The sequence below is a fragment of the Erythrolamprus reginae genome, chromosome 3 (assembly GCF_031021105.1).
Source record: "Erythrolamprus reginae isolate rEryReg1 chromosome 3, rEryReg1.hap1, whole genome shotgun sequence".
NCBI classification, from domain to species: Eukaryota; Metazoa; Chordata; class Lepidosauria; order Squamata; family Dipsadidae; genus Erythrolamprus; species Erythrolamprus reginae.
This window is the reverse complement of record NC_091952.1, coordinates 258,722,714-258,743,743: the sequence shown is the minus strand read 5'-3', so window position 1 is coordinate 258,743,743 and position 21,030 is coordinate 258,722,714. Positions and strand designations below refer to the sequence as shown.

General features: G+C 55.6%; 1 protein-coding gene across 1 annotated transcript in view; it reads left to right on the top strand.

The window, feature by feature from the left end:
• Positions 1–21,030, top strand: part of MROH1 (maestro heat like repeat family member 1) — a 47,945-nt gene that overhangs the window by 11,145 nt on the left and 15,770 nt on the right. Inside the window, 28 exon segments of the mRNA XM_070748464.1 lie at positions 3,007–3,152; positions 3,331–3,462; positions 3,663–3,825; positions 4,221–4,319; positions 5,760–5,911; positions 6,048–6,188; positions 6,668–6,760; positions 7,006–7,084; positions 7,165–7,278; positions 7,912–7,985; positions 8,472–8,591; positions 9,197–9,307; positions 10,166–10,310; positions 10,675–10,715; positions 10,908–11,049; positions 11,260–11,312; positions 11,790–11,897; positions 12,548–12,667; positions 13,007–13,129; positions 13,889–14,035; positions 14,386–14,412; positions 16,082–16,204; positions 16,399–16,478; positions 17,472–17,607; positions 17,719–17,814; positions 17,913–18,017; positions 19,593–19,728; positions 19,985–20,097. Coding sequence (XP_070604565.1) covers positions 3,007–3,152; positions 3,331–3,462; positions 3,663–3,825; positions 4,221–4,319; positions 5,760–5,911; positions 6,048–6,188; positions 6,668–6,760; positions 7,006–7,084; positions 7,165–7,278; positions 7,912–7,985; positions 8,472–8,591; positions 9,197–9,307; positions 10,166–10,310; positions 10,675–10,715; positions 10,908–11,049; positions 11,260–11,312; positions 11,790–11,897; positions 12,548–12,667; positions 13,007–13,129; positions 13,889–14,035; positions 14,386–14,412; positions 16,082–16,204; positions 16,399–16,478; positions 17,472–17,607; positions 17,719–17,814; positions 17,913–18,017; positions 19,593–19,728; positions 19,985–20,097 — 3,119 coding nt within the window.

The window sequence follows — 21,030 nt, the reverse complement described above, 5'->3', positions numbered from 1 at the left end:
AGGGCAGACTAGATGGACCATGGGGTCTTTTTCTGCCGTCAGTCTTCTATGTTTCTATGTTTCTATGAGATTTGGTCAATTCCGATGGTTTTCAAATGTCCGCTGAGATCCTTTGGCCCTGCGTCCAGTGTGCCAAGTACCACTGGGACCACTTTCACAGGCTTATGCCAGAGTCGTTGCAGCTCGACGTTTAGATATTATTATTATTATTATTATTATTATTACTATTACTATTATTAGTAGTAGTAGTAACATCTGGCCCAGTTGCCTTTCCACTTCTTACGGCCGATGTCCAATTGAAATATAAAACTCTGCTTCCTCCCTGGACTCCTGGACGGGCAATTCCTTCACTTTTTCTATAGGGCAGCACTCCTGATGGTCAACCACAACTGTCTCCTAGCGATCTTTGTGTCTCCAGAATACACAGATCCTCCAGACAGATCTCCAAGGGCTGCTCCCTTCTTTCTTTTTCCACTCTAGGCTGATTACCGGCCTCTTTCCCAAGAGCTGCCTAGAACTGGGGGGACATTCTGCCTGGGACCGATCCCAAGCAAAGACCAAGGAGCTATCTTGACTTTCCTCCGAGTGTTGTGCAAATAAGTAGTGCTAGAAGTGGAATTTGCTCCCTGGCTATAGAGCCCCTTGCCCTGCCCAGGTTTATTTATTTGTATTTATTTCAATAGATTTATACGCCCCCCCCCCTCCTTGCGACTTCAGGGTGGCTACAGTTGGTCGAGTGTTGGCCGAGTTGTGGTCTTCTCCTGGGCAGCTCCTGGTTTGTATTGCCTTCTGCCTGGTTGTTTCCCTGGTGTGAATGGCTGCTTATCTGAGCGTCTTGGCTGTTGGGAAAGTCCCAGCCGTGGTTTTCCTGGAGGGAGGCTGCCACCAGACGCTCTCGGGGTTTCCCCTTCGAAGGTCTTTCTTCTCATCCAAGACGCTTCAGACCTGGGACGACCTGCAGCTTTTCTGGAGGAGACGAATTCTGGCCTTTCTCTTCCCTTCTGAGCGTTTCTTGCCCTTTCCTCCTCCGGGTGGGGTCTCCATGGGAGGGATCTCTACCTGTCTGGCCTCCAGAAATCCCCCAGTGTTTTTCAATTAATTAATTCATCTATTCATCTAACTGATAGGCCGCCCAGCTCCCAACAGTTAAAAGCCCATAGAAAAAATAAATAAAAGTCGTTCATAGCTTTCTGTCTGGATCTACATGGTACCATCCTGCTCAAGAGCCCCAGGCTTGCTGGCAGAGCCAGGTTTTCACGGCTTTCCGGAGGGCCAGACGGGTGGGGGCAGCTGGTTCCAGAGAGCCGGGGCTGCCACAGAGAAGGCCCTCCTACGTGGTCCCGCCAACCGACACTGTCTAGCCGAATTTGGTCTTGGATGCTCCTGCTTTCCCAGTGTGAACTACGGTTGAGTCCGTCCTTGTTTTGTAAAATCATTGTGTCTTCTGACAGTAAGTCAGTGTTTGTGGTCATCTGCTCATCTTCTGCCCGCCTGCCCTACTTGATGGCTTTCGCAGTCCTTCCCCTGGAGGTGGTGGAAAATTCCCCTTCCTAGATTCCTTGAGGGTCTTTTGCATTGTTTGAGATGTTTCAAGGGGGAACAAATCCCACCCTTGAGAATCATTGGCCGGAAGGGATGTTGGAGGTCTTCTGGTCCAGCAGGAGCCTCAGACCATCCCAGGCAAAGGCTTGTCCAGTCTCCGGTGGAAACCTCCAGTGACGGACGTCCACAACTCCATGGAGGGAAGCTGCCCGTTGCTGCTCCGTCCTTCGGCCTCCTCTGCAAAGACGGAGCAGCTGATGTGTTCTTCCCGCTGAGGCCGGAGGGGCCGGGGAAAACGCCCCGCAGGATGCCCTTGGCTGCTCTGAGGGGCCCCCGTCTGTGGGTCACCACAGCCTCCTCCTCCTCCTCTGAAGCACAGAGCCCGAGTATTGTGGGCTCAGCAGAGGGCCAGCTGTTCTTCCTCCTTGGTGTCCTTGGCCTTTTGATTGGAATGGGCTTGTCAGGAGCCCCATTTAAAGTGACAGCTTCAACTGACTTCCTGCACCATGGAACATAGAATAGCGGATCTGGAAGGACCTTGGAGGTCTTCTAGTCCAGCCCCCTGCTTGAGGAGAGCCTCTAGCATTAATAATAATAATAATAATAATAATAATAATAATAATAATAATGAGGAGGAGGAGGAGGAGGAGGAGGAGGAGGAGGAGGAGGAGGTGACTGTCCAGTCTCTTCTTGAAAAACACCCAGTGATGGAGCACACCCAAAACCTCTGGTGGCAAGATGTTCCACTGATTAATTGTTCTTTCAGGAAATTCCTCCTTAGTTCTAAGTTGCTTCTCTCCCTGTTTAGTTTCCACCCATTGCTTCTTGTCCTGCCCTCGGGTGCTTTGGAGAATAGCTTGACTCCCTCTCCTTTGGGGCAACCCTTGAGATACTGGAAGGCTGCTCTCCTGTCTCCCCTGGTCCTTCTTTCCATTAAACTAGCCATGCCCAGTTCCTGCAACTGTTCTTCGTATGTTTAGCCTCCATTTATCCCCTGATCCTCTTTATCGCTCTTCTCTGCGCTCTTTCTAGGGTCTCAACATCCCTTTTGATATGATGGTTATCTTAGTGATCGTTGGAGTGTTTCCCTTGGGAAGCGCCTCTGAAGGGCCCAGAGGTTGGTGTCGATGGCATAAAACCTGATCTGAGGCCCATCCATGTTGGCAGGTCCAGATCTATGGATGGCCAGGTTGACCTCTGGATCTCCACGTGATGTTTGGCCCAGTTGAATAGAGTAGACTAGACTTCTTCCTTGGCCAAGGGTGATTGCACACGCAAGGGATTTGCCTTTGGTGCAGATGCTCTCAGTGGACATAAAATACAAGATACGTTCGTCAAGAATCATGAGGGACAACACTTGATGATCATCATAGGGGTCAAGCAAGCAACGAGGTGGATGCCAGTTGGGCAGGAGACCCAGAGGGGTCTTGGGAGGAGGGTGAAGCCGCTCTGCCTCTCTTCCAGGGCTGGCCTTGACTCTGATGGACGCCACGGCTGACAAGGACCCCCTCGTCCAGGAGCAGATCTTCAGCGCCCTCTGCGCTTTGGGGGGGGCCGAGGCAGAGGAGGTCCTGAACGCTTGTGAGGAGTACCTGCGGCAGCACGAGAAGGTGGGTCGGTCCAGCACGGCGGTCTTTGTCCAGAGGCTGGTGGGGTGGACAGAGGGAGATTCTGGAAGGGATGTTTGTCCTCCTGGTGGGCAGGGGATGGAGCTGCAGAGAGGCACGGGTTGAGGCTGCCCCTCGGGCACTGCGCCTCACCTCTGGCCCCTTCCCTTCCTCCTCCCAGCTGGCCCACCCACACCGGGTCATCCTCCTCAGGGCCATGGAGGCCGTGGTGAAGGGCAGCCTGGCTCAGCTGGACAAAAGCACAGCCAAGATCGTCATCTTCTTGGCGTCCAGTGAGATGACCAAATCTAAAGTAAGCTGGGGGGCGCCTGGGGGGATCAGGCTCTCTCTCCTTGACCTTTTGGCCTTCCCACCTGGAGGCCTGAGGGGGGGTGTCTGCCAAGGGGCCTCTCGGGCATCCTGGCCCGTGTGGCTGCTCCGTTCGGTCCCCATGCCGGCTCCCCCAGTGGCAGAGAGGTGGGGGCTGAGCTGCCGGTCTTGGGCTCCCCCTAGGAGACTCTCCCGGAGTGGCAGCAGGCGGCCAGCCGGGTCCTGGTGGCGGTGGGCAGGCGCTTCATCAACCAGGTGATGGAGGAGGTGCTGACCAAGTTCCAGCCGGGGGTCTTGCCCCACTGCTTCGTTGTGCTGACCTTCGCCGACCTCTCGGTCACCAACGGTGGGTTCGGCCCCCTTTTCCCTTCGTCTTTGTTCAGGGGGAGGAGGACCCGATAGGTGGGGAGGGGCTGCGGGGGAGGGGCTGTGGGGGGGCGGATGGGGGGGTCGGTACTAAGGAAGGGAAGCGAAGACGCAGCCTGGCCCTCTGCCACTTGCATGGGTAAGTTCGGCCTGGGTGACCCTTGGCGGAGGGTCCAAAGCGCCCTGGACCTTGTGGTGCAGCTCCTCCGGGCTCTTGCCCACCAGCTGTGGAGGAGGGTGCAGAGTAATCTCTGAGTAGTCAAGGATACTCGTACACGGAGGAAATGTGGAGATCCAGCAGATATCCAGCTAATAGCCCAGAGATACGAGTCGTAATTCAGTGATACACCCTCTCCGCCTTCCTCTCCCTCACAGTCTTTGGGATGGTCCCCTTCCTCACCTCCATCCTGGGGACGATGCTGCCGATGCTTCCCATGGCCAAGCAGGACAACATGAAGTTCGTCTTCTGCTACGGTGAGACCACCGGGGGTCTCCTGGCTGGGCCTGGGGGGGGGGGGTGTCAGTCCTGGTGGTGGGGCTTCCTGGGCCCAGCTCCGGTACAGAGCGAGCAGGGGACGGCTGCCTGCACACTGCCACACCTGTGTGGGCTTCACCTGTTGTGGCTCAGCATTGGGATCTTGCTTTGGGCTTATTGGTCAAACAATTGAGAAAGCCCATTTCACCAGTTCGATTTTGTTTCTGCCTTTGTCCCAAATTGCCAGTCTGACCGAAGGCTTTTGGGTGGGTGGGGGGTGGACTTCCCAGGAAGTCTCCTGATGGGTAGGGGTGGGGGGCAGAGGCTTTTAGCCCCGAAATCTTCTGTCAAGGTCCCTGTGGGTGGAAGCCAGGACCTGGCAAGGCTTGGGGGCTGTGGGGCTGATTCTGCCCACTGCCCTTTGGGCTCTTTGGGGGTCTGCGGAGCTTTTGTGGGACCCCTGCAGGGCTTGGCGAGTTTTCTACCTTGGGTTGTCAGGAGGAGCTTTCTGTTAAGGAGGGAGAGCAGAGCAGCCCTTGAGTGAGCAGAGAGGGAACGTGGAGGTTTTGCAGGTATCCAGCTGGTAACCCAGAGATACGAGTAATAATTCAATAATACAATCCAGATACATTAGGTGTATAAAATTGTATTTACTTTGGGAAATATCTTAGTCAAGAACAAGCCTAGTCATACATAGTTAAATCAGTCAATACATTTGCAATACTATATGTCTTACGTGTTCAGCTTACAAATAGATAAACCTTCATTTGAATACACAGTTCTTACTACAGCAGAGTCACAAAGACAAAACAGAAATAGCAGAGAATAGCTGAGAGAAGGAATCAAGCTTTTGGCTCCCTCTAGTGGCCATCCGTAACACTAGCTCTTAAAGCAATAGTGTTCCAATACATGTAAGCATACATTGTTGGTTTATGTTATATACTGTATTGCCAAACCCAACTACTTATGTACATAGTACTAACAGGGTGCTTTTTCACTGGATGTTTTGAAGAAGAGATTGGTCAGACATTTGACGGAAATGCTCTAGGTCTCCTGCTTGAGCAAAGGGGTTGGGCTAGAAGACCTCCAGGGGTCCCTTCAAGCCCTACCATTCTGATCATAATTAAAGTGACAAAAAGTAAACAGAAAAAAAATGGTAGACTTAATTAATATGAATATCTTATTCTTCTTTAAGCATTAGATTTAATTATAATTATTATCAATAGTACTAATTAGTATTTATTGTTATAAAGTTACTTTAGATAGGCTATAGAGAAAACACATAGTTAATATTACTATATACTTGCCCGTTTTTCATTTTGAGTTTTAATTTTGTATGTTTGTACTGTTTCTGTGTATTTGTTTATATACGTAAATAAAATTATTATTATTATTATTTTTTTAAACCCTCCCGTCCTGGCCTGTCATCCCTCTCACAGCTCTGCAGTACTTCAGCGAGAGCATCCTGGAGTACCTGGCCAACCTGGACAAGGCGCCGGACCCGACGGTCAGGCGAGACACCTTCTCCAGCGAAATCTTCAGCGCCTACGAAGTCCTCTTTCTCTGCTGGCTGCCCAGCCGGGAGACCAAGGTGCGGAAGGAGGAGGAGGAGGAGGAGGAAGGCTGTCCGAGGGGTGGGCTTGGGCTGGAGTTCGGGGCTGCAGATGGCCCAGGGGCGACTCCTGGAGAGGACCCCCTGGGTGTGACCTTCCCACCTGGCCACGCAGGTGAGGCTGGCGGCTGTGGAGGCCCTGGGGCCCATGAGTCACCTGATGCCCAGCGAGAAGCTGGAGGAGCAGCTGCCCCGGTTGATCCCTGGCATTCTGGCCCTCTACCGGAAGCCGGCAGACGCCTACTACGTATCCAAGGTAGGCCGGCCGACGGGCAGGGCGATTCCTGGGCCGAGTGGAGGGTCTGAGCTGCAGGGGGAGGGGGGATCCTCGGCCCTTGGATGACCCATCTCCCGTGTGGCCTTCACAAGATCACGTGAAGTGTTAATGCTACTTTGCAATGGCTTTGCAATTCTGTTCTGTTCTGTCCTGTCCTGTCCTGTCCCATTCCATTCCATTCCATCTATTCTATTCTGGTCTAGTCTAGTCTAGTTTAATGTATATCTTCCTTTACGTACACTATTCCCTATTCCATTCCATTCCAAACCTTGAAATCTGTCACGTTCTGAGGGCTGTCACTCCTGGAAGGGGAAAGACTGGAGCTTTGAGGGAGGGGGGGCTGGGGGCTGTCGCCAAGGCAGCAGGTGAGGTGTGCTGCAGGTGGGTGGGGCCTCAGGTGGGCTGCTGTCTCCAGAGGGGGGGTGTGTGTGACTGTCCTCACGGGGTCCCTTCAACAGAGCCTCTGCCAGATCCTGGAAGCCTCAGTCAATATTGGCAGCCGGACTCTGGACACGCAGCTGGACGTCCTCCTGGGGACCCTCCACCTCCAGGTAAAGTGGGGGGGGGGGCGCTTGGCCAGAGGAGGCGGCTCTGCTTGCCCCTCCCCACCTATGGGGCTGAGATGGCACCAAGCGTGGGCTCAAGACACACACACACACCTGTGGCCATGGGCACCATTCTGTGGGTGGTGCCGGGGGGAGAGTTCCCGACGGCCAGGAGCTTCTCAGTGGGGGCCCCTGGCCGGAGGGTCCTTCCCCCTGTGAAGCCACTGCTCTTTCCCCCCCCCCCCGAGCAGCTCTGCGCCCCCCTGGATTCCTCCCAGCCCATCTCCCAGAAGAACCACAACGAGGTCCTCCGCTGCTTCACCGTCTTGGGTGAGTGGGGCCTCCCGGTGAGGGGAGGGGCGGGGGTCCGCAGCCTGGCAGCCCAGCTGACCCTCTCCTCTCTCCTGCAGCCGCTTCCTTCCCCGACCGCTTGCTGGGGTTTCTGCTTCCAAAGCTGGAGTCCAGCAACGAGAAGACGAGGGTGGGGACACTGACGGTCCTGCGACAGATCATCAATAGCGCCCGTAAGGGGGGGAAGGGCAGGGGAGGGAGGGGAAGCTGGCTGGGCCTCGGTTGCAGCTGGGGCCCTGCATGGGGGGGGGGGGAGAAAGCCTGGACAAGGGAGGTGCTGCTTCTGGGAGTGTCAAGCCTGCAAGGCCAGCCCCCGCCTGCCCCAAATGTCGCTGCCCGTTAAGGAGGGTGCAGAGTAATCTCTGAATGATCAAAGATACATGTACACAGAGGAAAGGTGGAGGTCCATCATATATCCAGCTGACAGCTTAGAGATATGAGTAATAATCATAAATTAAAGTGTATAAAGTATTATTTACTTTGGCAAATATCTCAGCCAATAACAGTCCTAGTCATACACAGTTACATCAATCGATACATATACAAAACTGTAAGTGTTACTTGTTCAACCTACAAATATATAAACCAGCATTTGAACACACAGTTCTTACTACAGCAGCCACAGAAATAGCCGAGAGAGAATCATGCTTCTGGCTCCCTCTGCTGGCCATCCGTAACACTAACTCTTAAAGCAATAGTGTTTCAATACATGTGGGTCTGGAAGGGCCAAGGGGCCATCGGGGAGGGTGGGTGGGTGGGTGGCAGGAGGCAGCTTCACCTTGAGCCTCTGCTCTGCTCCTGCCCAGCCTCTCAGATGGAGATGAAGAAGCCCTTCCTGCTCTCCTCCATGAAGCTGCCCCTGCAGGACCACAGCAATAAGGTGAGTCGAAGGCCAGGCCCCTCGCCCCCAATCAGCCTCCCTCCCTTCCTGCCCACCTGGCCCTCCCCAAGTGGCCTTGACCCCTCTCCAGGTGAAGGGAGGGCCAGGGGTCCCATTCGGCAGTTATTTTGGAGGGTGGGCTGTGCTGTGGGAGAGGGGAGAACAGAGAGGGGGAGAGGGGACTTGGAGGAACCCCAGCTACCTCTGTCCCCTCCTGGCAGTCCGGCTGCTTCCCTGCCCCCTCCCGGTGGGATGGCTGCCTGCCCAGCCTCTGGGGAGGATTGCTGAGCGCCTCACCTGTTCCGGGAGGGGGGCCCTCTGGAAGCCCCTCTGGAGGGCAGCCCCTGCATGGTGCCCGCTTGCTTGAGCTTCCCCAAGGGTGCCCACCTCCTGGCAGCTGCCCTCCCGGCCTAGAGTCCCTCTCGGGTGCCAAAGCCGCACAGGCGCCCCTGGGTGATGGCCCGCCCCCTCCTTGCTTCCCAACAGGTGAAACGGGCCATGGTGCAGATGGTCAGTGCCATGGCTCACCACGGCTACCTGGAGCAGGCGGGCGGAGAAGCCCTGATTGAGTTCCTGGTCCGCCAGTGCGCCCTTCCCGCCGAACAGGTGAGCGCCTGGAATGGCTTGAGGGACCGCTGGACCAGACGTGGGAGGCTGCCCCTGCCAAGGCCAGCCTGTCCGAGGAGAGACCTCCAGCAGCCTTGGGGGAGGGGGCTGTGGATGGGCAGGAGGGGCCCCTGGTTGCTTACCTAACACCTGCGGGGTCTATTAATTTAATTTTTAATTTTTAATTATTTTTAATTTTTTAAATTAAATTTAATTTAATTTAACTTAATTTAATCTAATTTAAATTAATTTTAAAATGTAATTTAATTTAATTTTTAATTTTAATTTAACTTAATTTATAAGCCCCCCCCCCCAACTCCTTAGGGACTCTGGCCTTGGAGGAGCCTTGGGCCAAGCACCTGCCCTCCTGCGTGGGCTGCGATTGGGCAGAGCAGGAAGCCCCCCCTCCCCCCTGGGCCTGGAATTCCCCCACCCACCAGGAACTCCCGTGCTCTGGGGTGAATGGAAAGGGGGGAGAGGAGGAGGCAGGTGAAGCCAGGCTGGGTCGGAACCGGGCAGCAGCACTTCTCCCTTCCTTCCTTGCAGGGTGGGGGGGCTTATTTAGGAGCTCCGCCCACTTTCTCTCCCTCCCTTCCCCCCACCAGGCCGCCCCACAGTCCCCCCTGGAGCAGGAGGATGTGACGGACAGCCAAGTGAGGAGCATCAGCGCCAGCACCCTCTTCCTGCTCAGCAGCACCGTGGACAGGATGATGGACGTGAGTACCCGGAAGAAAAGGGGGCGAGGCTGCTGGGGATGCTGGGACTTGTAGTGAAGCTTCCGGAGCCAAGTCTCCTGGTGGGGGCTGCAGCTTCCTTCTGGTCTTGCCAGGCTGTCAGAAGTTGGGGATGAATCAATGGCTTCCCACACTATCTAGAGAAGGCCGGACGTTTGTGGGAAATTGAGAGGGGGGATTTTCAGGAGGGAGCAGAGGCAGCCACAAAGCATTATCTTGAGGGGTTCAAGGCCATCCTATGCCCACCCACCTGTGCAAAGTTTGTGGGTGGGGGGACAAGGGATGTGCACTTTCAACTGGGTGGGAGACTCAGATTTTCCTTTAAGCTCCATCCCCAGGTGTGCCTTGGGTGGGAGACTCAGATTTTCCTTTAAGCTCCATCCCCAGGTGTGCCTTGGGTGGGAGACTCAGATTTTCCTTTAAGCTCCATCCCCAGGTGTGCCTTGGGTGGGAGACTCAGATTTTCCTTTAAGCTCCATCCCCAGGTGTGCCTTGGGTGGGAGACTCAGATTTTCCTTTAAGCTCCATCCCCAGGTGTGCCTTGGGTGGGAGACTCAGATTTTCCTTTAAGCTCCATCCCCAGGTGTGCCTTGGGTGGGAGACTCAGATTCAGGTTTCCCAGGGTGGGTGCCAGGAAGTCTCCGGAAATACACTGGAGCTTTGACTTGGACTCTGATTTAAATTCGGATGCTACCTGGAACCTTGACCCCGGCTTCTCTGGTGGGTGGCAGCAGCTCACAGGAGTGGAGCGGGGGGACTTCCCGGGAGGGGGGCAGGTTCCTGCAGAGAAGACCCTGCTACTGCTTAGGCCAGCCTTGCCTCCCTGCCCTCTCTCTGCAGGTGCTCTGGCCATCCCTGCTGGGCTTTGTGACCCCTGTGGCCCTGACCAAGGCCTTGGGCCCCCTCTGCAAGAGCCTCCTGGCCCTGGCCGCCCAGAAGCAGGAGCAGGGGGACTCTGACCAGCAGCTCCTCTACGACCCAGGGGGTGCGTATTGGCAAGTGGGGGGCGCTCGGGGGAGGGAGGGTCCCTGGCTAAAGTAAGGGGAGGAACCTGCCCTCAGGGGTCTCTGGCCTCAAGTGGAGCTTGTGGGCCCTTTCTGGGGGCTATTGTTTCCTGTGCCCCCCCCCCCAACTCCCTAGGCCTTTCCGGCTCTCTTCCCCTTCTGCAGACCCCAGAGGGTGGGGGGCTTCCCATCACTCCTGGCCATCCCCACATGGGCTGGGGCAACCCAAAGTCACTTCCCAGATGGGGGGGGCAACATCTTTGATATGATTCACTGGGGGGGGGCGGAGGATAGAGACCCCCCTGCCCAAAAAAGTGGTTCTGAAAAATTGTGCTTTGCTTGCAGGAAGCCTGCCAACCCCTCACGCTTTGATGTCCCGGCTGCTGGTGAGCGGAAGGGGGGGGGTGGAGGTGGGGAGCAGCCCTCCACTTGGGGGGGGAGCAAGAGTGGAGTGGGACGGGAGGTGTTTCTGACTTTGGGAGGGGCCCCTTTGCCTTCTGCTGGGGAGGGGGCTGCAATGACATCTCCTTCCACAAGACGCAGCCCCTCCTCTCCCCCCCCTGCTCCCCCCCCTGCAGATCGTGTCTTCCCAGCCGTACATGGGGGGGGGCCGGGGGGCTTTGGCCCTGCGCCTGCTGCTAGTCCTGCGCCTGAGCATTCACCCAGAGGCCGAAGCCCCCTGGAACACCAGGCTCCCTGCTCTGCTGCAGCACCTGGAAGGTAAGGCGGGAGGAGACCCCCACCCACCCGGAGTGGAGCAAGCCAGGGTCCCCCCCCCAGCTTCCTTCTCACTGAATGCTGATTAAGGCCCCTCCGGGTCTCTCCTCCTCCTTCCTTAGGGTGGGGGAGGGCTGAGGTCAGTGGGTGGGTGTGGGGTTCTGGGTCTGGGGGCCCTTCCCCTCGTCTCCCACCACCCTTCTGCTTTTCCAGCCCACACAGCGGCTTCCCTGTCTCTGAAGGACTGGCAGGATCAGCTGCTTGAGGTGAGCCCCCCCAGCCCCCCCCACCAGGGAAGAGCAGGGGGCGGAGGCCTGGCCCAGGGAGCCAAAGGGAGTGGGTGGGTGGGCACGACATTACCCCCCTCCAGCCCCTCCTCGGACTGGGCATCTCCAAGGGCTGTCCTGCCACTGCTGTAATCATCGTTCATCCAGTAGATTTATATCCAGCTGCTCTCCTGCTCCACTTAGTGACCTGGAGAAACTGAGGCAAGGGGGGCTGTGGCTGCAGCATCGGAGACAGAGGGGCACACGGGGAAAGGGGGCTGCCAAGGAAGCTGCTGCTGGGGGCCTCCTGCCATGGTTCTTGTTCACCCTCTTTGAGACGGGAGACCCTTTGGGTTGATGATGCCTCTGGCCGCTGCATGGCAGACCACTCCGCCTGCCCTGCCTGGTCAAGCACAGGGCCAGGATGCCAGGCCCTTTGGGCAGATGCCACCCTGAGATGCCCACCTCTCCCCGCAGTTCCTCCAGAAGACCCTGGATGCCATTTCGGACATGCCCTGGACGGCCCAGCTGGTCTTGGAAATGTGCAGGCAGCTGAGTGGCTACAATGGTCTGTCTGCAGAGAAGGTCAGCTGTGGGGATTTCTGGGGAGGCGGGGGTTGTTAGTACTATGTACATCACTGGTTTGGTTTGGCAATATATAAATGATCAATGTATGTTTAAATGGATTATAACACTATAGCTTTAAGTGTTGTTGCAGTCAGCCACAAGAGGGAGCCAGAGGCCTCTCTCGCTCTCTCTCTCATTACTCTCTGCTAGTTTGTCTGTGCGACTGTGCTGTAGAACTGTGTGTTCACATGGGGGTTTAATGTATTTTGTAAGTAAGGCTTATAATATTGTGTACGTATTGAGAGCACTGACTGATGTAATTGTGTATGACTAGGATTGTTCTTGACAAAGCTATTTGCCAAAGTCAATAACATTTGTACACTTAGTGTATCTGGTTGTCTGAATCACTCCTTGTATCTCTGGGCTCTCAGCTGGGTATCCGCCCCCTCCACGTTTTCCTCTGTGTATCCCGGGTAACTCAAGGGTCACTCTGCTCACTCCTTAGCACTTAACAGGGGTGACCCCTCCTGCTTGCTGGCCCAGATTCCCAAGTGGGCAGGCTGGGTTGGGCAGGAAGGGCCAGGGCGAGTCGAAGGAGCCTCTTGCAGCCTGAATTCTGGGGTGTGCCCAAGTGTCCCCCCTGAGATGCCTTCCCCCCCCCCATGCAGAACTTCCTCTACAAGGCCATCGGGGTGACCCTGGCTGCTTGTGCCAACAAGGACCTGGTGCGGAAACAGCTGCAGGAGCTGCTTGAGACGGCCCGATACCAGGAGGAGGAGGAGCGAGAGGTGGGCCCCAGAGCCGGTGGGGGGAAGGGCAGCTGCTGCATCTCCCCTGGCCGCTCATCACCCCACAGATGGGGCAGAGGGAGGGGCAGCCAAGGAGCCAGAGCCCCGTCTGGGTAGCTGGTCTGGACAGGAGCTCCAGCCTTGGCCAATCCAGGATTTGAGGACCCAGAATTCCTCAACCGACCTTGACCAGGTGATGAACTCTGGTTGTTGAAGTCCACAAGTCTTAAAGGTTCCTGAGATTGGAGATCTCTGTTCCAGAGGCCTGGAGAAGGTCAGGCTTTGGCCAAGGGAGGACTCTCCTGCCTTGACCTGCGGTCTCTTCTTCCTCCTGCCCAGGGCCTGGCAACCTGCCTGGGCTTCTGTGCCATCACTCACCTGGACGAGGTCCTGGCCAAGTTGGAGGACTTTGTCAAGTCAGATGTCTTCAAGAAGTCTGCTGGCCTCTTCAGCATCTTCAAGGTATGTGTCCCCTTGCCCTGAGGACATAACTGGTTGGGTTTGGCAATATATAAACAAGCTATCAATGTATGTTTAAATGAATTGTAACACTATAGTTATAGTTAGTTATAGTTTATAGTTTATTAGATTTGTATGCCGCCCCTCTACGAAGACTCGGGGCGGCTTACAACATAACAGTGATACAATACAATACAAATCCAACAGTAGAAAAGTTAAATCAATTTAAAAAACATTAATAACATAATAAAATCCATAATAAAATCCCTAACTATACAATCATACACATTCAACCTAATCTATCATACAGTAAGGCCGGAAACATAATCCAAAGGGGAGAAGGGGATAACTACGTATAGCTTTAAGAGTTAGTGTTGCAGTTATCCACAAGGGGGAGCCATAAACATCTCACTCGTTACTCTCCGCTGTTTCTACTTTGTCTGTGTGGCTATGCTGTAGAATTGCGTGTTCAAATGATGGTTTATAGTATTATACGTAAGGCTTATAATATTGTACACGTATTATTGACGGATGTAAATGTGTGTGACTGGGATTGTTCTTGACTGGGCTATTTGTCAAAGTCAATAATATTGATCCACAACGTATCTGTTTATCTGAATGATCTCTGGGCTCTCAGCTGCGTATCTGCCACCTTCACGGCTCCTCTGTCCATCTTTGACTACTCAAGGGCCACTCTGCTCATGCGTCTTTGCCTCTGACCTTTCCTGCCCCCTCCCTCCCTCCCTCCCTCCCTCCCTCCAGGACCGCAGTGACCACGAGGTGGAGAAGGTGAAGAGCACCCTCATCTTGTGCTATGGCTACGTGGCCAAGCAGGCGCCCCGGGAGCTGGTCTTGGCCCGCCTGGACGCCGACATTCTCCGCAACGTCTTCTTCTACTTCAACACCAAGGTGAGCCTGGCCGCATCCTGCCAGGAGGGAACACCTGGCAGCAGCCGGGCCCTGCTTTGAGGTCAGCTGGGGTGGCGCAGTGGTTAGAGGGCAGCCCTGCAGGCTCCATCAACCAACTGCTAGCTTTAGTCCAGCAGTTCAAATCCCACCACCGGCTCCAGGTGGACTCAGCCTTCCCTCCTGCCCAGGTGGGTCAAGTGAGGACCCAGATGGTTGGGGGCAAAAGAGGCTGAGTCTGTCAACCGCTTAGAGGGGGCTGTATGAAAGCACTAGGAAGTGGCATATAAGTCCAAGGACTGTGGCTATTGGGCCCCCAGAGTCGTTAACGTCCATCTCCTTTGTTTTGTCAGGTTCTGGGCATAAAGGTAGAGACCAAGGTACAGCTCGCCCCTCTCTCTCTCTCTCTCTCTCGCTCTCTCTGTCCCTCGGCCTCTGCTGCTTCTCTTGAGAGCTGTGGGGAGACAGGGGGAGAAACGCTGTGGGGCTCGGGGGGGGGTTTACCCTGACGCCCCCTGGCTCACCGTGGGCCCTCTGCCAGCAGAGCCCTCTGGGCCAGGTGGGGTCAGGCAGCAGCTGCTTGGGGGCTTCAGACCCTCCCCCGGGTGGGGGCTGCCCTTGGAAACCTGGAGGGAGATCTGGAGAGCTCGGCTCTGGGCGTGAGGAGGAAAATGGGGGGGGGGGGTTCCGTGAGCTTGGCAGGGGCTCTCTTGCTGGCAGACGGTCAGAGTTGGGAGGGGCTCCGGGGGTGGAGAACCTCTGGCACCTCTGCTACAGGTGGCACATGGAGCCGCATTGTGAGGCAGGTGACACCTTGCCCTGTGTCAGCTCCAGCATGTGCTGGGCGGCTGGTTTTCAGCCTCCCGGAAGGGCTGTTTTGCCCTCTGGACGCTTGAGAGAAGCCCCCCTGGACCCTCCGGAGGGCAAAAAAAAAGCCAGGTCTTCAGAAAACACACTTCCGTTTTGCCTGTTGTGCTGTTTTTTGCCCTCCGGAGGGTCCAGGGGGGCTTCTCTCAAGTGTCCAGAGGGCAAAAAACAGCACAACGGGCAAACCAGAAATATATTGTTCTGGATTTCCAATTTGCCTATTTGGCTGTTTTTTCCATGCCCCCCCAGGCTTCAGTGAGGCTTTTGCACATGTGCGGTGATGGTGTGTGTGTGTGTGTATTGTGCATATGTGCGGGGGCAGCACGTGTGTGTGTGTGTGTGTGAATGCATGTGGGAGGGGAGGGGTGTGGACGCAGGATAGCACACACCCTTTGGGCACAGGAACCAAAAAGGTTTCGCCATCACTGTGGCCTCCTATCATTTCAGAAAAGGGCTGAAGGGGGCAGTGGGGAGAGCACCCCCCCCCGCTTGACCCAGAGCTTGGGTGTCCTGGCCATCCTGATGTGGGTGGCCCAGGGGGGGCCTCTGGGGCTCAGGCAGGGAAGGGAGGGAGGGGAGGGGCCAATGCCTGTCAGTCCATGCAAGGTCCTTTCCAACATAATCAGTCCAATCAGGAGATGCCAAGCAAGAGGGGAAGCCAGGGGGAGGGGGGGTGTCCAAGCAAGGGGCCCCCTCCCCAGGGGAGGTCTGGGGCAGGAAGTGCTGAAAGGTGGGGGCTGGGCTGACTCCAGGAGGGTTTGTTTGTGGGGAGGGGCCCTGCTGCTCTGACTAACCTCTTCCTCCCAGTGTCTCACTAACTCTGTGGGGGGGGGCTCTCCTCCCCCACCACCTGTGGGCTCTGGGAACTCTTTGGACTGGCAGAACCGAGTCCGTCTCACAGGGAAACGGGGGGGGGGGGGGTTCTTCCGGCCTTTGGATGGAGGGCCACGTGGTGGGCTGCCTCCTAGGAGAGCCGTTCTTGGGGTTCAACGACCCGTGACGCCTTAGTGACGGAAGTGGGTTCAAGTCCCAGCACAGGCAAAGGGCCACTGAGACCTTGGACTTCTGTGCTGGTGGATGGATGGAGGGGTGGGTGGTCTCCCCTGCTTCATGCCTCTTCCAGCCCCTCAAGGCCTCCTCCTCCTCCTCTTCCTCTCCCTCCTCTCCCTCCTCCGTGCCCAGGACGCCACCCTCAAGCTCTGCCTCATCCGCAGCGTTTGCCTCATCTGTCAGGCCGTCTGCCACAGTGCCCAGTCGGGGGACTTCAGCTTCTCCCGCAAGGCCGAGGTGGTCGCCCAGATGCTGGTGAGGAGCAGCTGGAAGCCTGGCAGGATGCCAAGCGCTGGGCCCAGGGTGGGCAGGGACGCCCCCAAATGCCAGCCTGGCAGACTCATTCCTCCCACCAATGCCCCCCACCAGGCCCCTCCCAGCCAGAGTCTTCCTTTGGGATGGGGGAAGGGCTGCTGCTGGGGGGGGTCCTCACTCCCCCTCCCCTGCAGGACTTCATCAAAGCCGAGCCCCCCGATGCGCTGCGGACGGCCATCCGCCAGAGAGCCATGACAGCCTGCATGTACCTGGTGTATCCTTTCTGGGCCCCTCCCCTGAGCTGCTCCTGGGACCCCCAAGGTGGGGGAATCTGTTCTGCTTGGGCCTACTCGGATTGGAACAAAGGAACAGCCACTCGCATAAAATTCAAACCCAAAACAAAACAATATTTAAGAATGATTCGTACAAAACAAGATCAGGAGTTTTGTCCATGTTGACGGAATGTTCCCGGTCAAATTGTCTGATAAGGAGCGGCTGCAGATGGGAGCCAGATCCAATTTAGCCATTCTTCAGCTGCTCTGATATCTTTTAGATACACACTCACAAACCTTCAGGTTTTCCCCAGACAGCGGCATCTCTGCACAATGAACTTAAAGGGACAACAGCAGTTTGTCAGCAAAGCATTTCTGAAACCCCAGATCTAGGACCTGCACCATTACAAACGTTGAGACTCCACACGTCTTTACCCAGAAACCCTCCCTTATATACTGTCTAGGTGTTTCCTAGAGATAAAACTGTCTAGACTTTCTTCCACAGAGATATTCACCTTCTAGAACTTTTCCCATAAAGATATTCCTGTCTGCCACGTGACCTTCTGACCTGGGCATCTAATAGGGGCCCCTGCTCCCCAATGTCCCCCTCCTTCTCTGAGTCATGGACTACCATAGCTGGAGTTTCTACAGTCTCTGGTGGTTGCCCAGGTGACAATTCTCCCTCACTCTCTGACTCGGCTGTCAAGAATCCTGGCCTCGGGTACCACCAAGACCGACCCGGTTCATCCTCAGGAGAATCTGAGGCTAACTGAGCTGGTTGTGGACCACTCCCAAGAGAAGGTGGAGGGAGGGTCTCCCCCAGGAATGGCTTTCTCCACTCAGTCTGCACAGGAGCCCCCTCAGGTGGCTGCCCTGCCCTGCCCCAGGCCTCCTTCATGGCCCGACTCTGCCTGCAGCCCTGGCATGGGGTGGGGGCTTCTCTGAGTGAGCTTCACCCACAGAGTCTCCTATTCCAGCCTTAACTTGCCGGGCAGCATCCTGGAGCCCCCCCTGAGTGAGGCCGAGAAGGTGGAGCTGGTGGACGGCTGCCTGCACAGCATCTTCCCTCTCCCGCCGCTGGAGGGGCCTAAGGAAGGAGACGGGGCCGAGGGGGAGGCCGGGCCCAGAGAGGTACCAGCCCAGAGCAGGGAATTGTCTGTGCCCCCCTCCCCCCGCACTCCCTCCCCTCGGGTGGCCATTCCGCTCCCGCGAGACTGAAGGGCCGCGCTTCCCTCCTGCCAGCCCCTCTGGAGCGCCACCCTGGCCGCCCTCAAGGACCTGCTGAAGAGCCTCCTGCACCGTCACATGACCCCGCATGGCCTCCAGACCATGTTCGAGGTAGGTGGCAAAACCCTCCTCACGGGAAGGGGGGGCTCCCGCCAGCCGTGTGGGGAGGGTGGCGGCTGTGGGACTGCCGGCCCCTGCTCTGTCCGCAGCACCTGGGCCCCTGGATCCGGTCCACGAAGGAGCACGAGCGGGAGAGAGCCGTGGAAGTGAGCGCCGCCCTCCTGCTCTTCTACCGGGAGAAGCTGAACGTCAGCGTGAGTCCCTCGTTGGGGGGGGTCCTCAGGCTGCCCCTGCGCAGGGGAGGAACGGAGGGGGAGGGGATCCAGCCGATACCCCAGGGACAGGAGCACAGCTCCAAGTAACCAGACCACGTATATTAAATGTATAAATATTAATTACATTAGGCAAATAACGTAGTCAGTAACAGTTCTAGTTTTCAGAAATACAGCAATCTACTGTAGATTCTCAACTCATATACAATGCAAGTCTTACTCAACACATATTTGGACAGGGGGTCTCTACTCATCCCCTCGAGGTTCAACTACTGCAATGCTCTCTCCATGGGGCTGCCTTTGAAGAGCGTTCGGAAATGCAAATCATGCAGAACGCAGCCGCGCGAGGGGTCATGGGATGTTTCTCCAGCACTCCGCGGTCTGCACTGGCTGCCGATTGGTTTCCAGGTGCAATTCAGATAGTTGGTCATGACCTATAAAGCCCTACATGGCATCAGACCAGATGACCTCCAGGACCGCCTTCTGCCGCATGAGTCCCAGCGACCGGTCAGGTCCCTCCGAGTCGGCCTTCTCCAGGTCCTGTCAAGTAGACAATGTCGCTTGGTGAGACCTGGGGAAAGAGCCTTCTGTGTGGAGGCCCCGGCCCTCTGGAACCAGCTCCCTCTGGAGATTCATGCTGCCCCCACCCCATTTGCCTTTTGAAAGAATTTGAAGAAGGTGTCCTGAATGGAAGAAGGTGTCCTGAATGGAAGAAGGTGTCCTGAATGGAAGAAGGTGTCCTGAATGGAAGAAGGTGTCCTGAATGGAAGAAGGTGTCCTGAATGGAAGAAGGTGTCCTGAATGGAAGAAGGTGTCCTGAATGGAAGAAGGTGTCCTGAATGGAAGAAGGTGTCCTGAATGGAGGAAGGTGTCCTGAATGGAAGAAGGTGTCCTGAATGGAGGAAGGTGTCCTGAATGGAAGAAGAAGGTGTCCTGAATGGAAGAAGGTGTCCTGAATGGACATAAGCTGCCCCAAGTCCTCAGAGAGGGGTGGGATAAAAATCCAATAATAGATAAATAAATAAAATGAAATAAATAAAATGAGTAAATATACAGACCAACCTTAGAGTCTCAAAGTTTCAGGCTCCGAGAAAGAGGCGCTGCTGACTCCCTCTTGTGGCCGATTGCAGCACCAGCTCTTAAAGCAACAGTGCACCAATTCCTTTAACCATATATTGTTGGCTTAGGTTACATATTGGAAAACCCAACCAGTTATACATGCAGTACTTCCCACCGGTCGGTCGTCCCCCCCCCCCCCCCCCACAATTTGGCTCACCTGCCTCTGCTTGGTCTTTTAATCCCGGCATGCCCCCCCCTCTGGCCAGGCTTAAGCCAGGTGTGTGTTTGTGTGTGTGGGGGGGATGATGGGTTTGTATGCTTGGGGAGGGGGATGTAGCAGGCGGCCTTGAGACCCCCTCAGTCTGGGGTGGGGAGGGGGCAAAGGAGCCCCAGCCTTGGCTGCCTTGGGTTGCCTCTGGCCGGCCTTGTGGTGCCCCGCCCTCCCTTGTGGCCGCTTGACCGAGGGGCCTGGGGCTGACGGGCCCTTTCCTTGCTCAGAAGGTGGTCCCCTTCTACAACGTGGGGGTGCTGATGGCGCTCTTCTCCCCCCGCTGCACCGACTCCCTGCCCAGTGTCCGGCAGCATGCGGTGGATTGCGTCCACTCCCTGCTCTACGTGCAGCTGTGCTACGAAGGTAAGCCTTGGGAGGAGGCCGAGGGTGTGTGTGCTCCGTGCCTCCCCACATCCTCCCCTGCACCCCCAGCGGGGCTCAGAAGCTGCCTCTGCCTGGACCCCGTTCCTTCCGGGCAGTGTCCCTCTGCGGGCAGCAGGGGGCAGTGTTTCCTTTGCTGCCAAGGGGGGGAGGGGGGCCGAGGAGGGGGAGAGGGCTGTTCATGGTGTCCAGGCCGGGGCCAAAGGGGCCGCGTGTGACCCACTGGATCCCTTTCCAGGCTTTTCCCAGGATCACCAGGATGAATCTGTGGAGCAGCTGAAAGCCCTGAAATTGGCCCTGAAGCATCCAGATGTGACCGTCCTCTTCCAGACGTGCTGCAACATTGCCAAGGTAGGTGGGGGGGGCAGCCTTCGTGTGTGTGTGTGTGTGGGGTCAGCCTCTGTGCTGCTTTGGGCCTGCACGGGGGGGGGGGGGCAATGTGTCTCTCTCCACAACTTGATCTTAGGGGTTGTTTTGTTTTAACTGTTTGAATTGTTAATTGTTGGGTTTAAATTGTTTTGTACTGTTTTCAGGGGGTTTTATATTGCATTTTATGTGTATTTTTTTGTAAGCTGCCAAGTGTCCTTTGGGATTAAGGTGGCATATAAGTACAAACAAACAGACCTCCCTCTCCCTCCCTCCCTCCCTCCCTCTGTCTCTGTCTCTGTCTCTCTCCCTGTCTGTCTGTCTGTGTCAAGGCTGTGAGTAAAGGTAATAACGTTGATGTGGTGGTGCATCTTGGCACAAACGATTTGTCCCAGAGAAATGTTAATGTAGTAAAAAGAGATTTTCAATGTCTAAGTGTGGAGCTGGGTAAAATAACTGATTCAGTGACTTTCTCAGAGGTGTTACCGGTTTGTGGTCAAGAGGATAAAACAACGTGTATCAGAGAGTTTAATGTGTGGTTAAGGCAGTGGTGTAATGCTGAAGGTTTTGGCTATGTAAGTCATGATGTCAGTAGGTGGTCTAATAGGGAGTTGTTTAAGAGGGATGGTTTGCATCCATCATACAGAGGTGCCCAGGTGCTCGGTGAGGAATTCAGAACTTTTTTGGACAGGCATTTAAACTAGGTAAAGGGGACAGAGATGTAACTGATGTGGGTGATTTCTGTCCCCGATCAATGAGGATAAATCAGTTTCTGGAAGCTTATGAAAAGGGAGCTGAAAATAAAATAGATGTAGTTGTTGATGATAAGGGGCAAACTAATAATGAAAATAATGTTCTTCGGGTAATGTACACGAATGCTCGAAGCTTGAGCAACAAGCTCTGTGAATTAATGGCCAT